Source organism: Lithobates pipiens, unplaced genomic scaffold (genome assembly GCF_037356315.1).
Source record: "Lithobates pipiens isolate NorthernLeopardFrog02 unplaced genomic scaffold, aLitPip1_a1.2 Scaffold_22, whole genome shotgun sequence".
Lineage (NCBI taxonomy): Eukaryota > Metazoa > Chordata > Amphibia > Anura > Ranidae > Lithobates > Lithobates pipiens.
In genome coordinates, this window is record NW_027507784.1 from 221,081,001 (window position 1) to 221,106,720 (window position 25,720).

The 25,720-nt window shown below is 43.9% G+C and overlaps 1 protein-coding gene across 7 annotated transcripts in view; it reads left to right on the forward strand.

Moving 5' to 3' along the window:
- VPS35L (VPS35 endosomal protein sorting factor like) overlaps positions 1 to 25,720 on the forward strand; it is a 1,440,208-nt gene that overhangs the window by 708,079 nt on the left and 706,409 nt on the right. For all 7 annotated transcript variants that reach the window (XM_077448861.1, XM_077448865.1, XM_077448864.1 and 4 more), the window contains one exon: positions 2,175 to 2,291. In XM_077448861.1, the coding sequence (XP_077304987.1) occupies positions 2,175 to 2,291 (117 nt within the window). The remainder of the gene's footprint in view (positions 1 to 2,174; positions 2,292 to 25,720) is intronic.

The following is a 25,720-nucleotide window of genomic DNA, read 5'->3' on the forward strand; positions in this document are numbered from 1 at the left end:
TCCACTTCACAATTGTGTCCCACTTGTTGGTGATTCTTCACAAAAAAAATAAAAAAAAAATATCTTTGAAGCCTGAAATGTGGCAAAAGGTTGAAAAGTTCAAGGGGGCCGAATACTTTCGCAAGGCACTGTAGCTTCTTGCAAACTGCAAGTAGGGCTTTTTATGGCTTTCTTTCAACAATAGCTTTCTTCTTGCCATTCCTCCGTAAAGGCCAGATTTGTTATAGTTGTCCCGTGGACAGATTTCCCCACCTGAGTTGTGGATCTCTGCAGCTCCTTCAGAGTTGCCATGAACCTCTTGGCTGTTTCACTGATTAATGCTCTCCTTGCCCGGCCTGTTAGTTTAGGTGGGCAGCATGTCTTGGTTTGTAGTTGTGTCATACGTTTTTCAATTTGAATGATGGATTGAACAGTGCTCCATGGGATGTTAACCACTTCCCACCCGGCCAATGCACATATACGGCCGGGTGGGAGCCGTCTACTTCTGATAGGACGTTCAGGAACGTCCTTCAGAAGGAGTGGGATTGTGCGCGATCCTGATGTGCTCGTATCACCCGGACACGGCGCATCTCAGATCGGAAGGAGGGCTCTGTGATTGGCCCTCCTGATCACATGACGGCCGTGTCCAATCACAGCCGTCATGTGATGTAAACAAACAGCTGGTTGCTAGGCAATCGGCTCCTCCTCTCCTCACATAGAAGTCATCGCTGAGGAGAGCAGATCACTGCAGCCGGCTGATGATCAGTGAGTATAAGCTGTTTTTTTACAGCTATTTACTCACTGATCACCAGTCTAGTGTAAACACACAACACACCACACAGTATAAACACAGTCCCCACAACACACATGTCCCCAAATAATAAAAACACATGTCCCTAATAATAAAAACATGTCCCCCACATATGTCCCACTCAAATCACATGTTCCAATGATTATCTGCACACACATGTACGTGTTCACCTGCACACATATGTACATGATCATTTGCGTACATATGTCCGTGATCACACAAACCAATTATTATATACTTAACAGAATTTTTTTTTTTACCAAAAACATGTAGCAGAATACATTTTGGCTTAAATTTGACAAAATTGGACTTTATTGGATTTCTTTTAAAAGAGAAAAAAAGAAAATATTGTTTTTTTTTTCCAAATTTCCGTTTTTTTTTGCGCTTATCGCAAAAAAATAAAAAACAGAGTCGTGAATAAATACCACCAAAGTAAAGCTCTATTTGTGTGAACAAAATGATAAAAATTTCATTTGGGTACTGCATAGCATGACCGCACAATTGTCACTGAAAGCGCTAGAGCGATGAAACCTGAAAATTGGGCTGAGAAGGAAGGGGGCGAAAGTGCCCTGTATTGAAGTGGTTAAAGGTCATGTTTTTTTTTTTTTTTAATAACCTAACCCTGCTTTAAACTTCTCCTTAAACTTCCGGTGTGTTCCTTTGCCTTTACAATGCGGTTTGTTCACAAATATTCTCTCACAGACATCTGAGGGCTCCAGAGAACAGCTGCATTTATACTGAGATTAAATTATACTCAGGTGGACTCTATTCACTAATTAGGTGACTTATGCAATTGGTTCCACTAGTTTTAGTTAGGGGTATCAGCGTATAGGGGTTTGTAAACAAATATGCACCACACTTTTAAGATATTTATTTGTTAAAAAATATAAAGAAAATCATTTATCATTGTCCTTCCACATCACAATTATATGTCACTTTGTGTGTTAATCTATCACGTAAAATCCCATTAAAATACATTTACATTTTTTGGTTGTAACATGACACAATGTGGACAATTTCAAGGGGTATGAGTACTTTTTCAAGGCACAGTATACCTACATAACTGTAACCTTATTGACCTTCTGACAAGGTCACTTCAAAGTATAGAGCAGAAGTTTTTTTTTAATACCATCAGTGGTATGCTTGCCACACCTTGGGATGAAGCTTAGCACTTACAACAAAGCATGTAATAATAGATCTCAGCGCTCTGGATTTCTAAATACTATCAATTACTGAATGTCCCACATGCAGACAGAGGCATGCAGTTCATGATATAATCCTTATTAGCAGTGGAGTATAAAAGTAAAGCTACAGTAATTGCTGACTACAATTAGCTGGTCTGTGACTTAATGATATGTTTTTTTTTTTTTTTTTTTTTTTTAAGCATCTACTGTTCCGCTCCTTGGGGTTGAATTTGGCTTTGGCTGACCCTCCTGAGGGTGACAGACTGCAAGTTTTAAATGAAGCATGGAAAGTGATTACAAAGTTGAAGATCCCACAGGTATGTTATTTATAAATTAAACATAAATTAAGCCCATCTCCAGACAAACTGCTAAAAACACATTTAACATACATATAGGGGAGCTGTCATACCTGCCAATAAGTGTTATCGATGCCCATCCAGTCTTGAGCTCTGCAACACAGCACAGCCAGCCTTATTACCTTGCTTTTCTTACCTGCATTTAAATAACCCTTCTGAGTAACTTCCATCAACCAGCTTGTGACTGAACAGCCAAGGAGCAAAAACAGATTGATGAAGTAAATTCTGTGCTCTCCTCCTTTCAGTGTGTTCCTTTTCAGCATATGTAAATGCACGGTATCTTATTAGTCCAAAGTATTGCCCCACAATACCGTCAATCTGACTGCTGTGTTGCAGGTGTCTTACAAGAGGTTGAAATCAAGTCAAATTCAAGTGCAATACTTGTTGCATTTAAGCACAACCATAGCATCAAAAAGAAAAAAAGTGTGCGTGTGTGTGTATGTGTGTATAAATGTGTGTGTATATATATGTATATATATATAATTTTTTTTTTTCCTGTTGGTTTCAATGTTTTTTTATTTTGTATAACAAATTGAAGACATTTGAAAATGACATTCCATATATCAAACAAGCGGTGGTATGTAGGGGGGTACATTGCATCTATGTCCTTGGAGCTGGAAACAACAGTAGGCAAGTATGGTGATCCATTTAATACATAGATGGGGGTAACAGGGTATAAGTGAGATTACCCAGTGGTCTGGTGAGGGAGCCCCCCTCCACCCAGCACCCCAACTGGGTTCAATCTGTGCTCGATAGGAGGAGCCCAACCGCCACGCCCCTGGTCGGATTGCATATTGAAAAACCGACACATCCTCCTTTGGAAAAATACACCTTAGTGAGGCATCCACATACATACACCTGTCATTTTCCAAATAACTTTAAAGCGGGAGTCCGCCGTTTTTTATTTTTTTTTATTTTTTTTTTTTAAGCCAGCAGCTACAAATTCTGCAGCTGCTGACTTTTAAAATAAGGACACTTACCCGCCCAGCGCGCCCGCGATGTCGGCACCCGAAGCCGATCTCTCGATCGTCTCTCGGGTGCTGCCGCCGCCATCTTGGGTATGGGAATCAAGAAGTGGAGCCTTGCAGCTTCATTTCCCGGTTCCCTACTGCGCATGCGCAATAAGGATGGTCCCCGCTGTCTCTGGGATCTGTGTGTTTCCCAGCAGACAGCTGGGGACCTTCGGAAAGGGGCATAGATTCTGCGGAAAGGGGCGTACCTTCTGCAGATATCTATGCCGGAAGTGGGTGCAGATACCTGTACTGTACAGGTACCTGCACCCCCCTCCCCCCTGAAAGGTGCCAATTGTGGCGCCAGAAGGGGGGGAGGTTCCAATGAGCGGAAGCTCCACTTTAGGGTGGAGCTCCGCTTTATTTTTTTGCAAATTTATATTTTATTCACAGGACAGGAAAATATGGAGCTAAACAAATAAATAAAACAATGAACCAATCGGCATACAAAGTAAATCGATATTATAGCAAATGGCCATACATCATGCCTCTGTAGTAATTCACCATATGGAACAGGGAGAAGAGAAAAAAAAAAAAAAAAGAAAACACACCGAGAGCATCTAGAATCTCTAACCCATCTAGACAACTCCTTCCATAGCTCCCAAAAGAAGAGCCTTTCTCATAGTAGGGTCTCCAGTTCCATACCAAAAAGGCCGAATGTCCTTAGCACAATTATTCCACAAACACTAGTCAGCCCCATAGAACCCATCCAGATTTCAAACCTATATATAGAGAAAAAGTTTTGGGCGTGGAGGGCATCCTGACGTACCCCCCAGGCCCAAACCCTTAGACAAAAGAAAAAAAAAAAAAGACTATTAAAAAGGAAAACAAAAAGCAGCAGGAAAATTAGACGCAAGGAAGAGTAGGAGAATAAAAAAAAAAAAAAGGGGAGAAGGGGGGGGGGGGTAGGAAGAGAAGAGGGTAACTCAAGGGATAAAGTCCATGAGATCCATGGAGGCAGGACTGTCCCCCTGTATCAAACAGCCGATACCGGGCACCTACTTCTCCATGATGATCTGTACGTTCTGTCAATTATCTATACCCAAGGGGTGTCCTCCACCATTCGGGGCATCATTCAGGGCATCCCCATCCAGAAGTGCCCTACCCGCTCGCGAGGATATAAATATATTCCATTTTGACCATGTCTTAATAAATTGCTCGTTCTGTCCCCTGTACGTCAAAATTAAGTCTTCCATTCTCTTAATGTCCTCTACCCTTCTCAACCACATACCAATAGTTGGTGAGTGGGTATTCTTCCAGCGCAGTGGAATACATGCTTTAGCGGCATCTAAAAGATGCCGAAGCACCGAGGTCTGATATTTCTTGCGGGACATGTTCGTGGCATGAAGGAGATAAAAGGCAGGGCCCTCCGGAACCGGAATGTCGGTAAACTTAGTGATCGTATCCCCCACTGTCTTCCAGAACTGCTCTAGAAGTGGGCATGACCAGAAGACGTGGAGGATCGTACCCTCTTCCCGCCGACATCTCCAACATCTGTCTGAAGATGTCGGAAAAAGCCGATGCAGCTTCGCCGGGGTATTGTACCATCTGGTTACAATTTTAAAATTGGTCTCCTGTGTTCTTGAACAAATGGAGGATTTATGTGTAAACTATAAGATATTTTGTTTTTGGCGTATCGAGAATCTGCACCGCATATCCCTCTCTCAGGCCCTCAGGCAGTTCGGCCCACTATCGTCCGGTGCAACGGTCAATATATGGTATGTGGCAGATAAGGCATGGGACATGGCCCCTCTCTCCGAGCAATAAGCTTCATAACAGGTCAGACTTTGGTTATAGCTGTCAGGGGGAGCCAGGGACCTTAGAAAGTGATTCAATTGGATTGCTTTCCAAAAATCTAATTTATATGGACCCGCCGGGTCCATTAGATCAGTGGTAGTCACCCATTTGTCCCCCTTCAGAAAATGGGATACCTGGTAAATCCCAGAAATCCTAAGGGAACGGAATACTGGTTCCGTGACCCCGGGAGAGAACTCTGGGGTGCCTAAAATTGGGCAAAGTGGGGAAGTCCGCGAAACAAGCCCAGCACTCGTAAAGAGAGACGCACAGATACTTGAGGTTATTCCTATAAGAGGATGGTTTTTCACCTTGTTTGGTAATCTACTATCGCACCAAAGAGCCCTGTTCAATGCTACTCCTATTTGGGCCTGCTCCAACTGGGTCCACAATTTGATATCGTAGTGTCGGTTCCAGTCAATCAATCTAGTCAAATGAATGGCCTGGTAATAATTACGGAGATCCGGTATCGCTAAGCCTCCCTGTTGTTTCGGACGAGTCAATTGTTGATAATTAAGTCTCGGTCGTTTATAAGCCCAAATATAATTAGATATCAACCTCCTAGTCTGTAAAAAATAATGAGAAGGGGGGGCGTGGCTACCGCGCGCTGGTGCATGGACGCTTAGGCAGTGAGCTCCGTTCCAGCGTAGGTTCCTCAGCGACATAGCAGCGGCGGACAGCATTCCCGCCTGTGTTCCCGGTGACCGGAGACTCCACAGATTCGGCCGGCATGTCTCGCAAGCGGAAAGACGCGGCCAAACCGAAGAATTTGGCGGATTTCTTCAAGCCGGCGGAGCGAGGCCTGCGGCAAGATGGCGCCGGCGGAGCTGACTCGCCTCCGCCTCCCTCGTGTAGCTCCAGGTCGGACGAATCCAGCCCTGAAGCGACAAGTGCTCAGCGAGGACGTTCGCCAGCAGCATCCACTCCAAACTCATGCAGCCCTGTGAAGTCCAAACTCAGGCTGGAGGAAGACTGCAGACAGGTGAGCACGGAGCAGGACTCATTGGAGGACACAAGGGAGTTAGCAGACCCCTTTAGTGCTTTTCCTACTGCTGATAGACCTGTTTCAGATACCATGCTCAAGGAGATGCTGCTCTCCCTCCGCACCTCCATGCATGCAGACATGTTGAAATGTGTCAGTTCTTTTAAAACAGAGGTGGGGGAGGTGAGTGGCAGAGTTGACCATATTGAATCAAAAATGGGGGAATTTGCAACTTCCCACAACACACTGATTGACGCTTTTCATGAGCAGGCAGATGAAATCTCCTGGCTAAAGAGCAAAATCGCAGACCTTGAGGACAGGTCGAGAAGAAATAACATCAAAATAAGGGGTGTCCCTGAAACCGTCCTCCCTGCGCATCTACAACAATATGCCAGAGAACTCATGTGTGCGTTCCTTCCCTCCACTGATGAAGCGGAGATGCAGGTAGATCGAATACACAGGCTGCCTAAACCATCCCATCTGCCAGATAACATCCCTAGGGATGTGTTAATGCGAGTGCACTTTTTCCAAACCAAAGAGAAGCTCATGATGGCGTTTCGGAAACAGCAGGTCCCCCCTGAAAAATTTACTCACATTCAATTGTTTGCGGACCTCTCGCAGTATACGATGCTAAAAAGAAAATCGTTGGTTTCAGTGACCAAAGCCTTGAGGAATCACAATATTCCGTACAGGTGGGGCTACCCCGTGAAATTGACTGTCACTCACGAAGACAACACCACTGTTGTGACCAACATAACAGAGGGCTTGGCCCTGCTACGCTCCCTAGCCATCCTACCGGTACAGACGGATGACGAGCCTGCTTCCGCAAGGGTGGCACATTCTCCGGATGGTTGGCATACAGTGTCGCATAAGAAGAAGAAAAACTCTAAGAAAAGTAATCCTTGACATGCTTTTATCCCTTGCCGAGACACGGGCGGATACACTTTGGGACCTTGCCGCACTAGGGAGCATTAGTGCGTTCTTTCCCCCCCCCCCCCCCGCGCAATAATGGACGGTTTTTCCGCCCTCTGGTTCTTGTTGAAACCTACCTTTTTACTACTGTTTTGTTTTTCTTACATAGACACTACTTTCTCCCCCCCTTTCCCCCTTTTCCATTTACGTTCTCCAGGGTCCGGTGATTCTCTTCTTTTTTCAAGATCAGAAAGTCTGTTGAATAGACTCATTTGTCCGTGTGGTCGCAGTAGAAGTCTGTGGGTCGTTGCTGGTATCTCCCCCAGATACCGTGAGTATCATCAAATACCTGTTAAATTATGTCTTTCAAAGTAGTTTCATTTAATGCTAACGGGTTGAATCATCCTGCAAAGCGCTCTTCGGCCTGGAGAGAAGCTCTCAAACTTAAAGCAGATGTCTTATACATACAGGAGACGCATTTCGAAGCTGGCAATGCACCAAAATTCCAACATAAAAGCTTTCCATCCCTTTTCATGTCCTGTGCACCGAAGAAACACAGAGGGGTCCTTATTGCTATTAGGGACTCGGTATCTTTTGTCCTGAAGGAGTTGCATACGGATCCATCGGGTAGATACTTGATTGTTCAAGGAGAGCTTAATAACAAGCCGTATACCCTGGTCAATCTCTACGCTCCCAACACCCACCAAATTCGGTTTTTGCAAAGACTGTATAGGAAGATTGAAAATATGAAATGGGGTTCCCTAATTATCTGTGGAGATCACAATATTACTCCTGATTTTGCTCTGGACTCCACTACAATCGCCAAACGGTTCCCTCCCAAATTGCAACCTCTTTTACATGCGTCGGATGTGTATGATGTCTGGAGGTGCCAACATAGTGAAGAGCGAGACTATACATTTTATTCTCCCAGACATAACTCGTATTCCCGAATTGACTTGATACTTGTGGATAAACAGCTGTTACAGTTAATCTCTACATCTACTATTCATGACATTACGTGGTCTGACCACGCCCCGGTCTCCATGGTGGTGATGGAGGGCCGTGGTCCTGGTCCAGCCTACATTTGGAGAGCCAACTCTCGTATCTTTCAGATGCCAGAACATGTTACTAGTATTAGAGCACATTTGAAGGACTACTTTGCTTGTAACGAAGGTTCGGTAGATGACCCGATGGTTTTATGGTGTGCCCATAAGGCATACATTAGAGGGGTGTTGATTAAGATATGTGCAAGGGAGAAGAGGCGGAGGACACAGAAGGTTGACCAACTGCTTGCCACCATAAAAACTCTTGAATCCCTCAATAAAGCCAATACTGATTCCCAATTAGCTCAATAACTTTCTAGAGCCCGCTCGGATCTCAGACTTTTGCTCATAGACCAAAGTGATAAATATGTACGTTCCCTGCGTATGTCCTTTTATGCCTCAGGGAATAGAGCGGGCAAATTTCTAGCTCAAAGGCTTAGGGGCATTAGGACTAAATCTAAAATACCATATCTCTTAGGATCTCCAGACAACAGAAAATTAATTAATCCACAGGAGATAGCAGAATCATTTGCCGAATATTATGCGGCACTTTATAATCTAGATAGAGACCCAAACACCCCCAACCCTACCGACGATGCTATTCAGTCGTTCCTGGACAAAATTCGGTTGCCAAAGCTCACGGAGGAGCAGTTAACTCTCCTCAACTCCCCAATAACGAGGTCTGAGATTGAAAAAGTCATCGGCACACTCCCATTAGGAAAGTCTCCGGGTCCGGATGGCCTATCAAATGACTATTATAAGGTTTTTGGTGAGCAGTTGTCCCCAACGCTCCAACAGGTATTTGCAGCAGCAGTGTCCTCCGCCTCCTTCCCCAGGGAGATGCTTAAAGCATATGTTGTCACGATCCCGAAGCCGGGTAAGGAGCCTACAACTCCGGCCAATTTTAGGCCGATATCTTTACTTAATACCGATGTTAAGGTCTATGCAAAAATTTTAGCGCTCAGATTACTCCCGATACCTCCATCCATCATTAACCCTGATCAATCGGGCTTCACTGCGGGCAGGCAGGCCTCGGATGCTACCAGGCTGGTCATTAACGTGGTCCAGTATGCAAAGACCTGTCGGACGCCTTCTCTGCTCCTATCTTTGGATGCGGAGAAGGCGTTCGACAGGATCCACTGGGGATACATGAAGCGGGTTTTGATGCAGTTTGGTTTCTCGGGCCCCATACTTTCGGCAGTCCTTGCCCTGTATTCTTCCCCCTGCGCACAGGTTTACACATCTAATATGTTGTCATCAGTTTTTGATATATCGAATGGAACGAGACAGGGGTGTCCGCTGTCCCCCTCCATCTTCAACCTCCTCATTGAGCCACTGGCGGAGAGGGTGAGATCCGACCCCTCCATCACTGGCTTTAAAGTCCAGGGCAGGGAGCACGTGCTGAATTTATTTTCAGATGACATTATCCTATTTTTAACCACCCCAGCCATCTCTCTTAGACAGGTTCATCAGACCCTGAAGGAGTTTGGAGATATCTCTTTTTATAAGGTTAATTCAACTAAATCCTTAATCCTGGGACTAGACATTCCCCCTCCCTTAGAGACCGCATTGAAACAGGAATTCCCTTATAGCTGGTGCAAGGAACACATTACCTACCTGGGTAACGAAAGAACTGAAACAACTAGCCCCTTCTAATTTCTCCTCCTTGTTGACAAAACTTAAAACTGAAACCGCTCAACTGAATAAAACTGAACTGACCTGGACAGGTCGGCTAGCTACCTTTAAAATGATTATCCTGCCACAGATTTTGTACATGTTTCGAACCCTTCCGATCCCCCTAGGGGAGGTTCATTTTGGTCCCTTTAATGCACTACTCAAACAGTTTATTTGGAGAGGCAAAAAACCGAGATGTGCCAAATCACTACTGGTAAAGCATAGACAGGCGGGAGGAATGGGACTGGTGGACCTCCGGGATTACTATAGGGCCTCACTTTTTACACAACTCAAACACTGGTTTAATCCTTCCTGCGAAAATCCTTGGGTGGCACTGGAGAAGGCCCTATGCCCGACAGATGACCTAAAACTATTGCTTTTCTTAGACACTTTGAAACCTCACCCTGTGCATACCCTTCCTCTTACTATCCGGGCCTCCCTGATGGCCTGGAGAACTCTTCTGAAACTTGCTTCGGAGGGTCGGGAAATTCTGGAATTACCTGTGCCGTTGGAGGTGGTTTCTTATATAGTTCCCAACCTTTCCATGGTTAAATGGCATAACAAAGGAATTAAATTTATTGCTGACTTATACACTGACTCAGGTCCCATTAAATTTGATATGCTTCAGAAACAGTATGGTCTTCCCCCGGCAGACAGATATACCCACTACCGAGTGATACATTGCTTGGGTTCCATAAAATCACGCCAAGTGCTTGTTCCTAAGGTTGCTTGGAAGTTCTACAACTCCAGTTTCCTAGCTAGAGGTGGAATTTCCCTTTTTTATAATCTGTACCAAAACAAGTTAGAATTTATTAAATCCCGCCCCTACCTTTTGTGGGAAAGGGATATGAATACTACCTTTACGCTTCAGCAATGGAAAGAAGCTTTCCGAGCTATCTATACCTCTTCCAAGTCCGTTAACCACTGAGAACTATCTCAAAAGATTGCCCTTAGATGGTATCTCACCCCCTACAAAATATCTAAGTTTGGTGGTGGAGGGTCCCCGTTGTGCTGGAGGCGGTGCGGAGACATTGGGAATTTATACCACGTGTTTTGGAGCTGTAGGAGCCTGACGAGCTTCTGGAATTCCTTGTTCCGCGTTGTCTCCAGCGTATCGGGGATCATAACTAGACCTAACCCCTCCTTAGCTATACTGAATATAGGTATAAACAACTTCCCCTTGGAATCTAGAGTAGTGATAACACACATTCTTTTGGTGGCCCGTACATTGATAGCGGAATATTGGAAATCCGACTATGCCCCGAAAGTATCCGAAGTCCTGGTTACTACCCAAACCCACTGTGCATATGAAACCTTAATTGCTAGTAGGCAGGGAAACAGAATGAGGATGGTTGGTAAATGGCAAGTGTGGTCAGATTGGTACAAACCTGCTTGACCCTACTAAGGGATACTAAGTGATACTAATTGATACTAAGTGATAAAGATGTACTGTTTGGAGGGGATCACTAGACCCTGGACCCTTTACCCCCCCTTACCCCCCTTTTATTCTTTTCTTTCTCTTTCTCTTTTACCCCGTTTCTTTTCCCTCCCTCCTTTCCCCTTACCTTCACTTTGACTACCCACGACCTCATATCATAGCAGAGAGAATAGTACTTATTATCGAGAAACATTGGAAAGCATGATATATAGTTTATAATAGCGTTTAAATGAGGTACTGATATCATATTTGTGCTATGCCAATTGATATGTGTACTTTTTTCAACTTAAAAGAATTGTACATTTTCTTGCCAACACTACTATTGGTCATATTCATTTGTTTGAGCTTTTTTTATTCATTCTTTCCTGTATATGTTATATGAAAAATCTCAATAAAAAAATTGAGAAAAAAAAAAAAAAAATGAGAAGGGATCTTGACCGGCAATGCTTGCAGAAGGTAAAGGAACTTAGGTAAGATGCACATCTTCATGATGTTGCATCTACCCAGCCAGGAGTGCAGACCTATATTCCATTTAACAAGCAGGGCCCGAATTGTCAATAGTAGTGGTGGAAAATTTAAAGCATAAACTTGGGATATAGTTGGCGGAATATACGTTCCCAAATATTTCAGGGCTGTCCGGGTCCATTTAAAATTAAAATCCTGATGGAGTCTTACTATAAGGCCCTGGGGAAGACCTATACCCATTGCCTCAGATTTATGGAAATTAATCTTCATATTAGAGATATCACCATACTCCCTGAATTCCTGCATCAAATTGGGGAGAGAGATCGTTGGATTAATCAAGGAAAATAACATATCATCTGCATATGCAGCAGTTTTATATTGTTTATCTCCCACTGGAATCCCCATAATGTTAGAATTGGCTCACACCTTGCATAGAAAAGGCTCCAGCGACAGGGCGAAAAGGAGAGGGGTCAAAGGGCATCCCTGGCGGGTGCCGTTATGTATCTCAAAAGGTTCGGACAGAACTCCATTAACCCGGACCCGGGCTATCGGGTTAGAGTAAATAGAGCCAATCCAATCCAATAGCCTCTCGCCGAAACCCACATAACACAAAACAGACGTCATGAATCTCCAATTCACCCTGTCGAAGGCCTTCTCCGCGTCCGTCCCTAAAAAAACACAGGGGGTCTTGGTATCGTTAACTATATGTAAAAGATTAAGCACTCTGATCGTGTTGTCTCGTGCTTCCCTGGTGGGCACAAAGCCCACCTGGTCCAAGTGGATCAGTGACGGGAGAAGGCCTTGTATTCTTGATGCCAATAATTTCGTAAATATCTTAAGATCTGTGTTAAGTAGTGAGATCGGTCTATAACTGCTACATTGTGAGGGGTCCTTTCCCTCCTTAGGGATTACTGTAATATGAGCAAGCAGGGATTCCCTTGGGAGTAACTGTGTTGTCCCCAGCGAGTTGAGGAATTTAAGCATGAAATTCCCCAATGACGGTAGTAGCATTTTATAATATAGGGCCGTAAACCCATCTGGTCCCGGGGCCTTCCCTATCTTTATCCCTCTTACCACCTCCTGCAGCTCTTTCTGGGTGACAGGTTCATCTAGTGCCCTTCTTTCCTCCTCGGACAGCTTGGGCATATTGGAGGCAGATAGATAGTCCTCGATGTGAGTGTGAGGAGGCACAGGGGTTTGTAGGTTATATAAAGAGCCATAAAATTCTTTAAATTCCCCCGCTATTTCCCGTGGGAGAATGGCTTTCTGGTTATGGGAGGTCCTAATATGGGGCACGTAATTAGCAAGTGCTTGTTCTTTTAACGTTTGAGCTAGGATTCTACCGCACTTATTACCAGACTCGTATGTAGTTCGTTGACATTTTTGTAAGGCTGCTTTCGCTTGAGATTGCATTAAGTCAGTAATTTTATTCTGCAGGATCCTAATTTCTGTTTTGCCTGCTAAAGTCTGAATGTGCTTATGCCTAGCCTCAGCTCTATGCAAATCACTAAGTAAAGCTTTCATCTGTGCCATGCGTATCTTCTTGATACGGGCCCCATGCTTGATCAGTACCCCACGAATAACCGCCTTATGTGCCTCCCACACTATTCCTGGGTTACTGTCAGGGGTGTCATTAAATACAAAATATTGATCTAATTCCCTGACTACGTCCTGGAACACCTCCTTATCCTGCAACAAACTTTCATTCAGCTTCCAGTTCCGTGTCTTAGCAGTGCCACCGTCCATTAAGGGATAGGATATTAAAATGGGGGCATGGTCTGACCACGTAATTGGTTCGATTGAAGCATCTCTCAGAGCATGCAAGTAGTCGTGAGGGATAAAAAAGTAATCAATTCTTGAATACTGTCTATGGGGCGAAGAGTAGAATGTATAGTCTCTCTCTGACGGGTGGAGTAACCTCCACGCATCGATCAGCTGTGCTCTATGTATGGAGCGTACAATACAATGCCTGACACTTGGGGTAATGGAGGAGGCTCCGGAGGATGTATCCTCCGTGGGTATCAGCGGTATGTTAAAGTCTCCTCCAACTATCAATTGGCCTGAGGCAAACATCTGTAAAGTAGTCAGCGTCTTAGAGATAAAATGGTCTTGGCTAGAATTGGGTGCATATATGTTCGCAAACGTAACAGCCACTTCCCCAATTAAACCTTTAAGAAACAAAGATCTCCCTTCCTGATCCATTTTTACTTCTAAACATTTCCAGGGGACATGTCGGGCAATTAAAATAGAGACACCTCTGGACTTAGAGGTCACATTAGTAGAGTGATACACAGTTGGGTATAGATTACTGAGCAAGAGGGGCAGGCTCCCACTCCGAAAATGGGTCTCTTGGATTAAAGCCAGGTCTATTTTAAGCCGGCGTAAGTCCTGCAGCAGCATGCACCTCTTTTCCGGGACATTTAAACCCTTCGCATTCAGGGAGAGAATCTTAACTGTCTCCATGGATCCCAGATAAAAGTCCCAAGTCAGGGACTATAATACGGAAGGATTTAGAGAAAAAAAAAAAAAAAAAGTACATGGGGAGGAAAAAGAAAAAGGAGTAGCATATAGAGGGGACATATGAGATAGATGGGGCTAGTAGGTAGAAGAGAAGGGGAAGAAAAGATTGGGACATAAATTTGGGTAGACGGAGCAACTCAGGTTGGTATCAAGTTTGTGGTCAGCGGGGATCCTACAAAAATGGTTCATGGCTCCCATGTGGATTCAAATCTACCAACCATGTCTGAGATTATGTTGGATAACTTCTCCTGCAACATTGAATGAATGGAATACTTGTATAGAGCATAATGCAAACTGAATCGCCTCAAGGAGCTGTGGCGAGCTTTGATCATCAGATAGAGGAAGGTCTTGAGTTTTTTCCTAAACGCCAGGTGATTTTCTTCCAGCCAGATGTTGATTGGCAGAGCATTTCATAGCTGGCAGCCTTGGACAGCGAATCTCCGATCCCCCTTGGATTTATACCGGGCTTTGGGCACGAGGAGGAGGTTTTTGTTGGCTGATCGAAGACTGCGGTTTGGTGTGTAATGATTTATTTTCTCCAGTAGGTATTGCGGAGCTTCTCTATGCACGCATTTGTAGGTAAGGCAAAGGGTCTTGAATGTGATCCGATTGTTTACGGTTAGCCAATGTAGGCTCCTCAGGGAAGGAGAGATGGATTCCCAGGGCTTTTTCCTGTTATCAGCCTTGCCACCGTGTTGGATCAGTTGTAATCGCGCAAGTTGATATTGTGGTAATCCTATGTAAAGCGAGTTTGTGTAGTCCAGTTGTGAATTAATGACTGTTCCAACTACCACTGCTTTGTCATTCTTTGGAATAAAATGGATGAGTCTGTGAAGCATGCGTAGCAGATGGTGAGATCCACTGACTACTGCTCCTATTTGTGCATCCATTGACATTTGTGCGTCTAAAATAACCCCGAGACTCTTGGCCTTGGTCCTTGGGGAGATGGTCTGCCCAAAGACGGTCGGTGGAGTCCAGGAGGTTTTGGTTACGGGATTATGATTTGGGTGTAAGATGACAAGCTCTGTTTTTGATTTGTTGAGTTTGAGGGAGTTAGTGGTCATCCAGACCTCTATTGATTTGAGGCAGTTTTCAAGTTGTTGGTGATCTTTTTTTTTCCATTGATACGGAAATAAAGTTGTGTGTCGTCAGCGTAAGAGTGGAAGCAAAGTTCTGAACATCTGATGATTTGGAGTAGTGGGCAGATGTAAATGTTGAAGGGAACGGGTGACAAAGGAGATCCTTGAGGGACTCCGCAGGTGACTGCCCGAGATTCAGAGGTGTTTTCCTAGTTTCACTGTCTGTGAACGATTTCCTAGGAAGGACGCGAACCATTGGAGATCTACGTCTTGGACTCCGGCTACTTCTGTGAGGCGGACAAGTAGATTATTGTGGTCTACTGTATCAAACACTGCGCTTAGGTCTAACAGTACGAGGAGACACGGCTCTCCGTCATCTGCTGCTTCAAGGGCGTCGTCCCAAATCTTAAGGAGTGCCGCTTCAGTTCCATGACTCGGGCGGAAGCCTGATTGCAGCGGGTCCTGGAGTTTGTGAGTATCCAGGTGGAGTTGTAGCTGATGTACTACTGCTTTCTCCATGATCTTCGAAATGGTGTTGAGGCTTGTAATTGGCCTACGGTTGTTTGGGTCCTGAGGGTCCAGGTTTGGTTTCTTGAGTAGAGGTTTGACAATGCCTTGTTTGAGGATGCTGGGAACAATCCCTTCGTTGAATGATCGGTTTATGAGGTGCGTTATGGTTGGAACATTCTTTCAGTAGTTGTGTGGGCATTGTTCAGGAGACTTTTCTAATTACAGCAGGAAAGGAAATCTTAGGGTTTTTTTCATGCTTTTGCAACAGTAAGTTTGGCTCCTAGAAGAATGAAATAGTCTCTGGGAGGCTTTGAAAATGTGTGGGGGGTGTGCATTGAGCAGGGCTACCATTGGGGTTCTGGGGATCTGGCATCCCACAAGCTTTGCAATCAGGTTGACCTATTTTCTTTTTTCCAGAATAAACATATTCTAGGGCATTCCCACCAGATGTGGGACATTGTGCCATTGAGCTTACAACCACTGAAATAGAGAGGATCTGCTGTCTGATAAATTGAGGCAAGTCTTGATGGGGTATAGTACCATCTTGAGATTTTTAGGCTCACTTCTATTAGCGTTGTGTTTAGGATGTTCTTAAGAGTTGAAGCTTGCTTACTGTTAGACCCCCAGATTCCAATGAAATTGGAAATCTGACTTCCAGTGTTGTAAATAGGAGGACTTAGTGGATGGAGCGGTAAGTGACAAGTAGATTGTTGGCCCATGGCCTGACCACATCATAGTTCATATTCAGTAAATTGTTTAGGAAGGGGTCTGTCCTTCCAGAGTTTGTGTAGGAAGTGTGAAATATGTCCAAATCTGAATTTTTCTGAGTTTGGTAGGTCTAATTTTTTGTTACAGTAGGCAAGGGTGATGGGACCTGTTGCTGTGAAGAAGTGTCTGAATCGGTATAGCCCCTTGTACAACCGCCATTTGAACGCTTGGATATTTTCTCCTGGAGGGAAGGCAGGGTTATTAACCACTTGCTTACTGGGCACTTAAACCCCCCTCAGTCCCAGACCAATTTTCAGCTTTCAGCGCTGATGCACTTTGAGTGACAATTGCGCGGGCATACAACACTGTACCCAAATGAAATTTTTATCATTTTTTTCCCACAAATAGAGCTTTCTTTTGGTGGTATTTAGTTACAGCTCGGAGTTTTATTTTTTGCTAAACAAACAAAAAAAGATGCAAAAAAAAAAAAAAAATCATGTTTTAATAGTTTGTTATAAAATTTTGCAAACGGGTCATTTTTCTCCTTCATTGAAGTGCGCTGATTAGGCGGCACTGATAGGCTGCATTGGTGGGCACTGATGGGCTGCATTGGTGGGCACTGATGGGCTGCATTGGTGGGCACTGATGGGCTGCACTGGTGGGCACTGATAGGCATAGTTAAGGCGGCACTAATAGGCACAGATAAGGCGGCACCGATGGGCACAGATAAGGCGGCACTGATGGGCAAAGATGGGCACAGATAAGATGGCACGGATGGGTGGCACGGATAAGTGGCACGGATGGGTGGCACGGATGGGCACTGATAGGTACCACAGATAGATGGGACTGATGGGCACTGATAGGTGGCACTGATAGGTGGCTCTGATAGGTGGCACTGCTGGGCACTGATGGGCGGCACTGCTGGGCACTGATGGGCGGCACTGCTGGGCACTGATGGGCGGCACTGCTGGGCACTGATGGGCGGCACTGGGGTGCAGCACCTTTGAGGCAGATTGGGTGGCACTGTGGGTGGCACTGTGGGGTGGCACTGTGGGTGGCACTGTGGGCACTATGGGCACTGACAGGGGGCACTGACGGGGGGCACTTACTTTTTCTTTTATTTTACTTCAGGATGGCACTGCGGGAGGCAGGTGGGCACAGGCAGGTGGCAGGTGGTCCCTTGTATTGATGGCCGTGATCGGGACTGATGTCCCGATCACGGCCGCCGGTGATCGGCTTTTTTTTTCTCTCCTCGCGCTGTCAGCGCGAGGAGGAATAATAGCCGATTACCGGCTCCGTTCTATCACATGATCAGCTGTCATTGGCTGACAGCTGATCACGTGATAAGGGGTCGGGATCGACCCCTTACACGGATCGGTGATCAGGCGAGTCTCACGGACTCGCCGATCACAGAGCGCGCCGCGCGCGCCCCTCAGGGGGCGCGCAGGCCGCTCGTAACCAGGACGACGTCAATAGACGTAGTCCTGAAAATGTAGGTCCGCGCTAATGCCGTCATTTGGCAATAGCGCGGATCTGAAGTGGTTAAACATGTGGGTCAGTGGTTTGTATGCTGACACTAAAGTTGGGTTAGATTGCAGAGAATCCTAAAGGACATACATATGGGGGAGGGTGGGGGCCATGATTGGGGGGCAGGTTTTTGGATTAGACCAGAGCAAGTAGTCAAGGGTGAAATGAGGTACTGCCTGCCTTTCAATACGGACCAAGTCCGGTTTCTCATGTCTAGAATATATCGCCAAAATTTGGGCAATTCTGTCTGCTGTGTAATATTTGTGTAGGTGGGGTAATCCTAGGCCCCCTTTTTTTCTGTGTAGATACAGGTTTTTTTTTTTTTTTTTTTGTGGAATCCTGTAGCCTGCCTTCCCCCAAGTGAATTTGAGGATTTTGCTTTGGAATGATTTAATGCAATCTTTTTTTTAATAGGGGTTGGAAATGATTAGAACAAGTAGAGAAGTCTGGGGAGCAGCGTCATCCTGAGCCAAGAGAGGTTGTGTTTGAACCATGCTATGAGATCCAGATCCAGTTTCCGGTACATTGGGGGGTATTTGCTGTTGTAAAAATTTTCAGTTTTTGTTGTGCGATTAATACCTTGGTATTTTATGGAGGAAGAACTCCATTGGAATTTAACATTTTTTCGTAGGGGGTCGACAGTGTTGGGGTGAAGGGAGATGTTGAGAGCATGTTTAATAAATGTTTATTAAAGACAAACAAACATTTTACAATAAATGCAACAGACATCCCCCGTGTCACATAGCTGGATTACAAGTTTACAGAATACCTTCCATCAGAATTCAGAACATATGGGCACTCTACGCAAAAAAAACATCTGCACCAGTACGTGGAACATGTCAACAGACATGGTTGTGCTTCAAATCGCAATTTAAAAAAAAAACATATCTACAAGTTGTCTGCCATATACAAGTAGGAAAATACAGAGAGTAACACAAAGCGATACAAGAGTAAGAGGGAAAGAGAAGAAAAAAAGGTGGAAAGGGTGAAGAGGTGAGGGAGAGGAGGGGTGGCTTGCGTGGCAACACATAGAAAGTCAGTGTAACTGAACCTTTACTTTTTTTTTTATCTATATTTCAAACAATTTTTATTGGAATTTTATAGAAAAAAATATACAAATTACAGTCAGTACAAGCTTTGACATATTGTTACACATGGAGATATATATCTGCAACCATCATATAACGATTTATTATCAAAATAGTGTCGTCTCCTGTGTACTGAACAGATACACGTAGAAGGCTTGGATGATATGGAGGGCCTACCCCCCCCCCCCCCCCGGGTGGACTCAGGCAAACTCCCTAAGAGATTGCATCCCCCCGCTTTGATTCATTCTGCTAGGTATAAAGTGAAACAGAAGAGCTTACTTTAGCAAAGTGTACTTTGAAAATTGCTGATGTCTCACTAACCGACTGCAATTTATCATTAAACAATTCGACTGTATAATAAAATACCAAATTTAATAACTCAAAACTTGAAACATGGAAGTCAGTCTTAGCACAAGTAAGCGATACTTATTCCCTCATTCGCTCCCAGTTAAGGCGGGCTGTCCCCTGTTGCTGTATACCGAGTACCACTGATGCCATGGGGCCCATAACTCGTTTGTTTCTTCATACTTCCCCTGTATGGAAGAATGCAGAATTTCGTATTTGCTATGCGTGTGGACAGTAGTCATAACTTCTAAAAAGGATGGGGCTGTGGTGTCTCGCCAGTGCCTAAGGATTATTAATCTGGTAGCCAACAGCACATGTGAAACTATTGTTCTATGTGTAGTATGACATTTGTCCAGGTCTAGCGAGAGTATCGCCGTCTCTGGATCCAATTTCCCTTGCGTTCCTGTAATGTTGTAGATAGCACGCTCCACTTGTTTCCACAGTAGGCCTGTTTTAGGACAGTGCCAGAGGACATGGCTCAGAGATCCATATCCCCGCAACTTCTCCAGCACTCACACAATGTTGTGTGATACATTTTCGAGAGATAGCTCAGGGTTAAGTACCATCTAAGTGTAATTTTCTGTTGCATTTCTCGCAGATTGGTGCTTTTAGTGGACATTGTGACGAACGCTGGTGTCAGATCCCTGCCCTCCTCGCTAACTGGCGACAAAGGACCGGCCAACCTCACACCACGCTGTCACTTACGTAACAATGCCACACTCAGCTGCACCCAGCACCAAGATTTTCCAGCTTGCGGGACCACAATCTAGGTGCGGGCAGCCTGAGAGTGATTGTCACTGGGCTAATTACACAATTAACCCTTTAACTGCCACCACCCCCGTTTAAAAGACAGAGCCGGGGGGACTCGTAATTTAAGCAACACCAATTATAAGTTTAGAATAAGCGCCTGCAACACACACTGCCACCACAGACAGGTCTGCTCAGTGCCTTACTCTACCACAGTAGCGCCCTTTTTAGAGACAGGTTTGTTTATAGTTTGCATCAAGAGCTTTAAAGACAAGGTTAACACTTTTCAACATAAGGATTTATTATGAAAAGGTCAAGGTTGGTGCGAATAAAACATTTACAGAAAAAGGATGTTTCAAAAAATAAAGACAATATACAGCCACAAAGAAATAAGGTAGAATTGGGAAGGAAGCATACTTGCAGTTAATGTCCAAGGGTTGATCAGAGTTCAATCGATAAGCAAAGGTAATCGGTTCTCAACTTGGCAGATGTTCTTTCTTGGATGGTAAAAAGGAGAACTACCTATTGCCTTGGCCTCTCCTCTTTTCTGTCAAATCAAAGGGGGTGTTGACAGTGACCAGTGACCAATCGTCTGGTCATCTTGTTTAGGGGTTGGTTGCTGGGAGGTGTCTACACTCATGACCCTGTCCCAGGTACACTTTGTTATACATATTCATATCTCTGCCTCTCTATGGTTTATAGACTGCAGATATCCATTTTAGTGATCAGCATGATATTTGCTTCAAAACGAGTCCACACATGACAGGTTTCCCATTTCAGGGTTACCTTGGAGGAGTAAGGGGTCCCAGTGGCTTCCCATATGACCTGGCATAGGGGTGTTTGGACTTGAAATGTTAGAAATTATCCAAGGAAACTAAATATATCCATATTATGGCTGTGCTATGATGGCTTTGAAAGTTATAAAAAATGTTAACGTTTCAACACTTTACTAATCTGTTTGCACGCTATCTGGTTGGAAGTATTTACGACGGGTATCTGTTGGTTGTCTGCATGGAGAAAGTGACAGTTTTACGACAGGCCGGAATATCTGCCAGGCAACTTGAGCCTTGTTTTCTCTGCTAAGATAACCTTTCTTCCCTTTGAAGATTTTAAGAGCTTTTGGAATTCCTAAGACAAGGGAGGGGGGAGTTTAGATTATTCTGTAAGTTTATTCTAAGGTCAGCCAAACTGTCATGGCTGCTTTCCACACAAAATGGCAACTAGTTACAATATATCCTGGCTCAGACGTGATATCGTTACAGACATGTGTGTCATTTTAAAAGCCCTCTCCCATTGCTCAATCAGGAAAACCTTTCCCAGTTCATTTTCCCATGCCTCCCATATTTTGCGATTTCTCGCACAGGTCTTTCCCCTGAAGTCCCATGTATATTATGGAGATCCCCCTTGAATTGTTTTGCTTATCTGTAAAAAAAGCGGTGCAGTTTAGGGGGAAGTAAAAACATTAAGTTTGTGTCTTTCTTGAGGAGCTGTGAGAGCTGTAAGTATCTGTAGTACTCCTGTTCCAGCAGTTTGTATTCCTGGCAAAGTGAGGAAAATGGCTTAATACTTGCGTCTACTATTATGTCATCTAAGTGTTTGATACCTCGGTTTTCCTATGTTTTCATGTTTATGTCCGGTATCAGGTATCTGATTGCCGATATGGGTAATTTTAGGGGTGAAAGAATGCCCGACCCTCTACAATGTTTTTTAAAGTATAGCCAAGCCCTCACGGCGGCTAAGATAGTAGGTGCCAATTTTTTTTTTTAATTTTTTTTTTTTTTTTTTCAAAGATCGTTTTTATTGAAACAATTTTTTTATACATTACAGGTATAATTCAACCAGTTCAGATGAAGATGTGTTATAATTAAATGATATACATCACATACAGAGAAAAAAAAAATAGTAAGAGAAAAAAAAAAAAAAAAAAATTGAAAGGAGAGATAGGGGAAATAAAAAAAAAACGCATTACGTTTGAAAGCATAAAACCAGTTCTTCTCACTTGTTTCAAATTCACATCATAGTATTCTAAACTTATCTCTAACATTTACCTCTGGCGCAGTAGAATTAACTGATGCTCTAAAATGAAAAGTGTACCCTTATATGGCATTGATATCTGTTTGGCTCCTCCGCACCCCTGATGGGATCACACTGTGACAGAAGAGCCATCTAGAACTTCACTGGGTAGCGTTAACTGCCACAACATTTCCTCACACTAAAATCGAGATGTATGGTGGTGTAAAGGTGCAGGCGTCCAATAGCAAAATGCAGCACTAATTTCATTGGCTAGGGAGGAAGAGGCTATTTCCTATACCACTCTGTCCAGCACTTCCATTTTGCGTCTATATTTTTACCACAAGAATTCCTAAGGGCCAACAACCTTTCATATTGAAAGTTAAGGTTCACTTGAATTAAAACTTCCGATGGGTTGGGGGACAGTGTGCTTTTCCAGTGACAGGCAATAATCAACTTAGCTGTATTCATGACTTGAATCACTACTGTATGGAATTGGGTCGGATAGTTATCAATACCAAGGTGTAGAATTGCTAAAGCTGGATCAGGGGTTTGTAGCACGCCTGTGATTTCAGCAAGGATGCTGAACAGTTTCCTCTAGTAACTAGAAAGACCCTTGCAATGCCAGAATATATGTAATATAGTACCTACGTTACCACAGTCTCTCTAACAAAGAGGAGATTGTTTGTTGAACATCTTAGCTAGTTGATGGGGTGTCCTATACCATGTGTGCAGTATCTATTGAGTAAGTTCCCAGTGATTGACACAGCGAGTGGCCATATAGTTGTATCTAAGGGCTTTACTCCAGTGGGTAACATCGTAGGACTTGTTCAAGTCTCTTTCCCATGTAAGCATAGATGGGGATTTTACCACTGCTTGTTTATGTTGGAGGATGTTATAGAGTAATGAGATACCTTTGCCCATCGTGTTGGGAGAGAAAAGGAATTTCCATGCAGAACTATCTATTTCAATGGTTGGTTGGGGGGGATTTCATGAGAAAAGATGAAACCTGGTTGTATAGAAATTCGCTCGATTGGGGAATGTTGTGATTAGCTTTTAAGGAGTGGAATGACAGTAACGTTGCATTGGAGTATAAGTCGTCAACCCATTTCAACCCATTCTCCTTCCATGTAGTAACTTTACTGTACGGGAGCAGAATTTCCAGTGTTTGAATCGGAATTCTGACGGCAGTACTTCGGTTTTCCCTCGGTTGCTGCTGGCGTAGATGTCTCCAGGCAAAAATAGTCGCCATAATCGTTGGGGAGAGATATGTTAAGGCTCTAGGCTTCCAAGAGTCTGCCAGGAGAAGAAGACTCAAGTGTGAGGTTTTCGCTATATATGCTTCTAGGTTTGCCCACAAGGGATCAGGGCTTTGTAGGAACCAATGTTTGGCTTGTGCTAAAACAGCTGCCCAATAGTAATCTTTAAGGTCGGGGAGGCCCATACCTCCCGCATTTCTATTCAGTATAAGCTTGTTGGATGGGCACCGGGCCCTTTTGCCCTGCCATATGTATTGTTTAAGGAGTTTATTTAGTTCTTGGAAATGTGACGTTTTATATATTATCGGGAGGGTTCTAAATAAGTATAGTATTTTCGGCAGGATCATCATTTTGTAGGACACTGTTCTCCCTGCTCACGATACCTCCGTTTTGGAAAAATTTGATATGGCTTTTTTCACGTCTTGTAGAAGGTTTTTAATATTAACATCTGCTATATGGGATAGGTTCGTCGTTAATTGGATACCTAAGTAGGGGATCTGTTTGGAGGTCCATACGTATGGAAATGTTTGCTTGAGATACGAGCTCGTGTGGTGATTTATTCCTAAGTTTACTATTAGAGATTTAGTAAAATTCACTTTATAATATGATATCTGTCCGAATGTTTCTAAAGTTTCATGTGCGAATGGTAGCGATGCAACTGGGTTCGTTAAATAGAGAATGATATCGTCTGCAAACAAATTAACTATATGGTCTTTGCGTTGGACTTTGAGTCCTGATATATGTGGATGTGATAGAACCCCTGGCGGAGACCATTCAATCATCAGATTAAATATGAGGGGTGACAGGGGACACCCCTGGCGGGTGCCATTCGATATGTGGAAGGTTTTAGATAGGAGTCCCATGGTGAACACCTGAGCTGAGGGGTTGGAATATAATGCAAGGATAGCCAATAGGGCCTCTTCCTGAAAACCAAATTTTCACAGCGCTGCTGCCATGTAGTCCCACTGGACCCTATCGAACGTCTTCTCTGCATCTATAGAAAGAAGCAGAGAAGGCGTTCCCCCGAATCTCCGCTTGGTGAATAATGTTCAGCAAGCGCCGTGTGGTGTCCGACGCCTGCCTCCCTTTCATGAAACCAGTTTGATCTGGACTTATTAAATTTGGCATAAGTTCGAAAATTCTATTGGCTATTATCTTGGCATATAATTTGATGTCTCCATTGAGGAGGGAGATGGGACGAAAATTGGCTGGTGTATCGGGAGATTTCCCTGGCTTGGGTAAAGTAACAACATATGCCTTGAGCATTTCTGCTGGGAACGATCCCGTTGTCCTAGCTATATTGAATATAGAGAGAAGGTGGGGGGACAGTATATCGGAGAAAGTCTTGTAATATGCATTTGAGAGTCCGTCTGGGCCAGGGGATTTTCCTGAGGGTAGGGAATGTATAGCTTTTCCCAACTCGCTAAGCGTGAATGGGTTGTTGAGGTCGTGAAGTTGGGTACTGGATAATGAAGGTAGGTGTATTTTATCTAAGAAAGAAGTTATTTGTTCTTTAGATGGTCTGGATGTGTTGGGGTCCGTGTGCAGGTTGTATAAGGATGCATAGTAATCTGCAAATGCATCTGCAATTTTTTGGGGGTGTTCTATTCTATTTGCAGTTTTGGGGTGGAGCAAGTAGGGAATTGATGTTTTAGTGCGTTTCTCTTTTAAGCGATTGGCCAATAATTTACCCATTCTGTTGTTATTCCCGTAGTAATTAAGACGAAGCCTTTTCATAGCACGGTCATGTACTTCACAGTACCATTCTCTAATTTTGTACCTTACGTGAAATAGTTGATTTGCAAGATCGACAGACAGGTCTGATTGGTTGCGGTGTTCTAAAGTACGTAGTTCGGTTAATAGGTCATTTAGTTTGGAAGCTCAAATTTTTTGAATCTTGGATTTAATTTTGATTAGGACCCCCCTTACAAAAGCTTTATGTGCATTCCAGTTAGTGAAATGGCTAGTAAAGTTAGGGTCATTAAAATTAAAGTATTCCTCGAGCTGTTGGGCAATTTCCTTGTGGAATTTTGGATCTTGTAAAATGGTTTCATCGTTTCTCCAGATACGAGCTGGGATATGGGTTCTACCACCTTCAATGTGAATTAGAACGGGGGCATGATCTGACCATGTAATATCGAAAATGGAAGATTGTGTAATTTTATGTAACATGTTCTTGTCAGTAACAAACATATCTAATCTGGAGTAGGAATTAAATCTAGGGGAGTAATATGTATAAGATCTTTCACTAGCATTGAGGCAACGCCAGGCATCATACA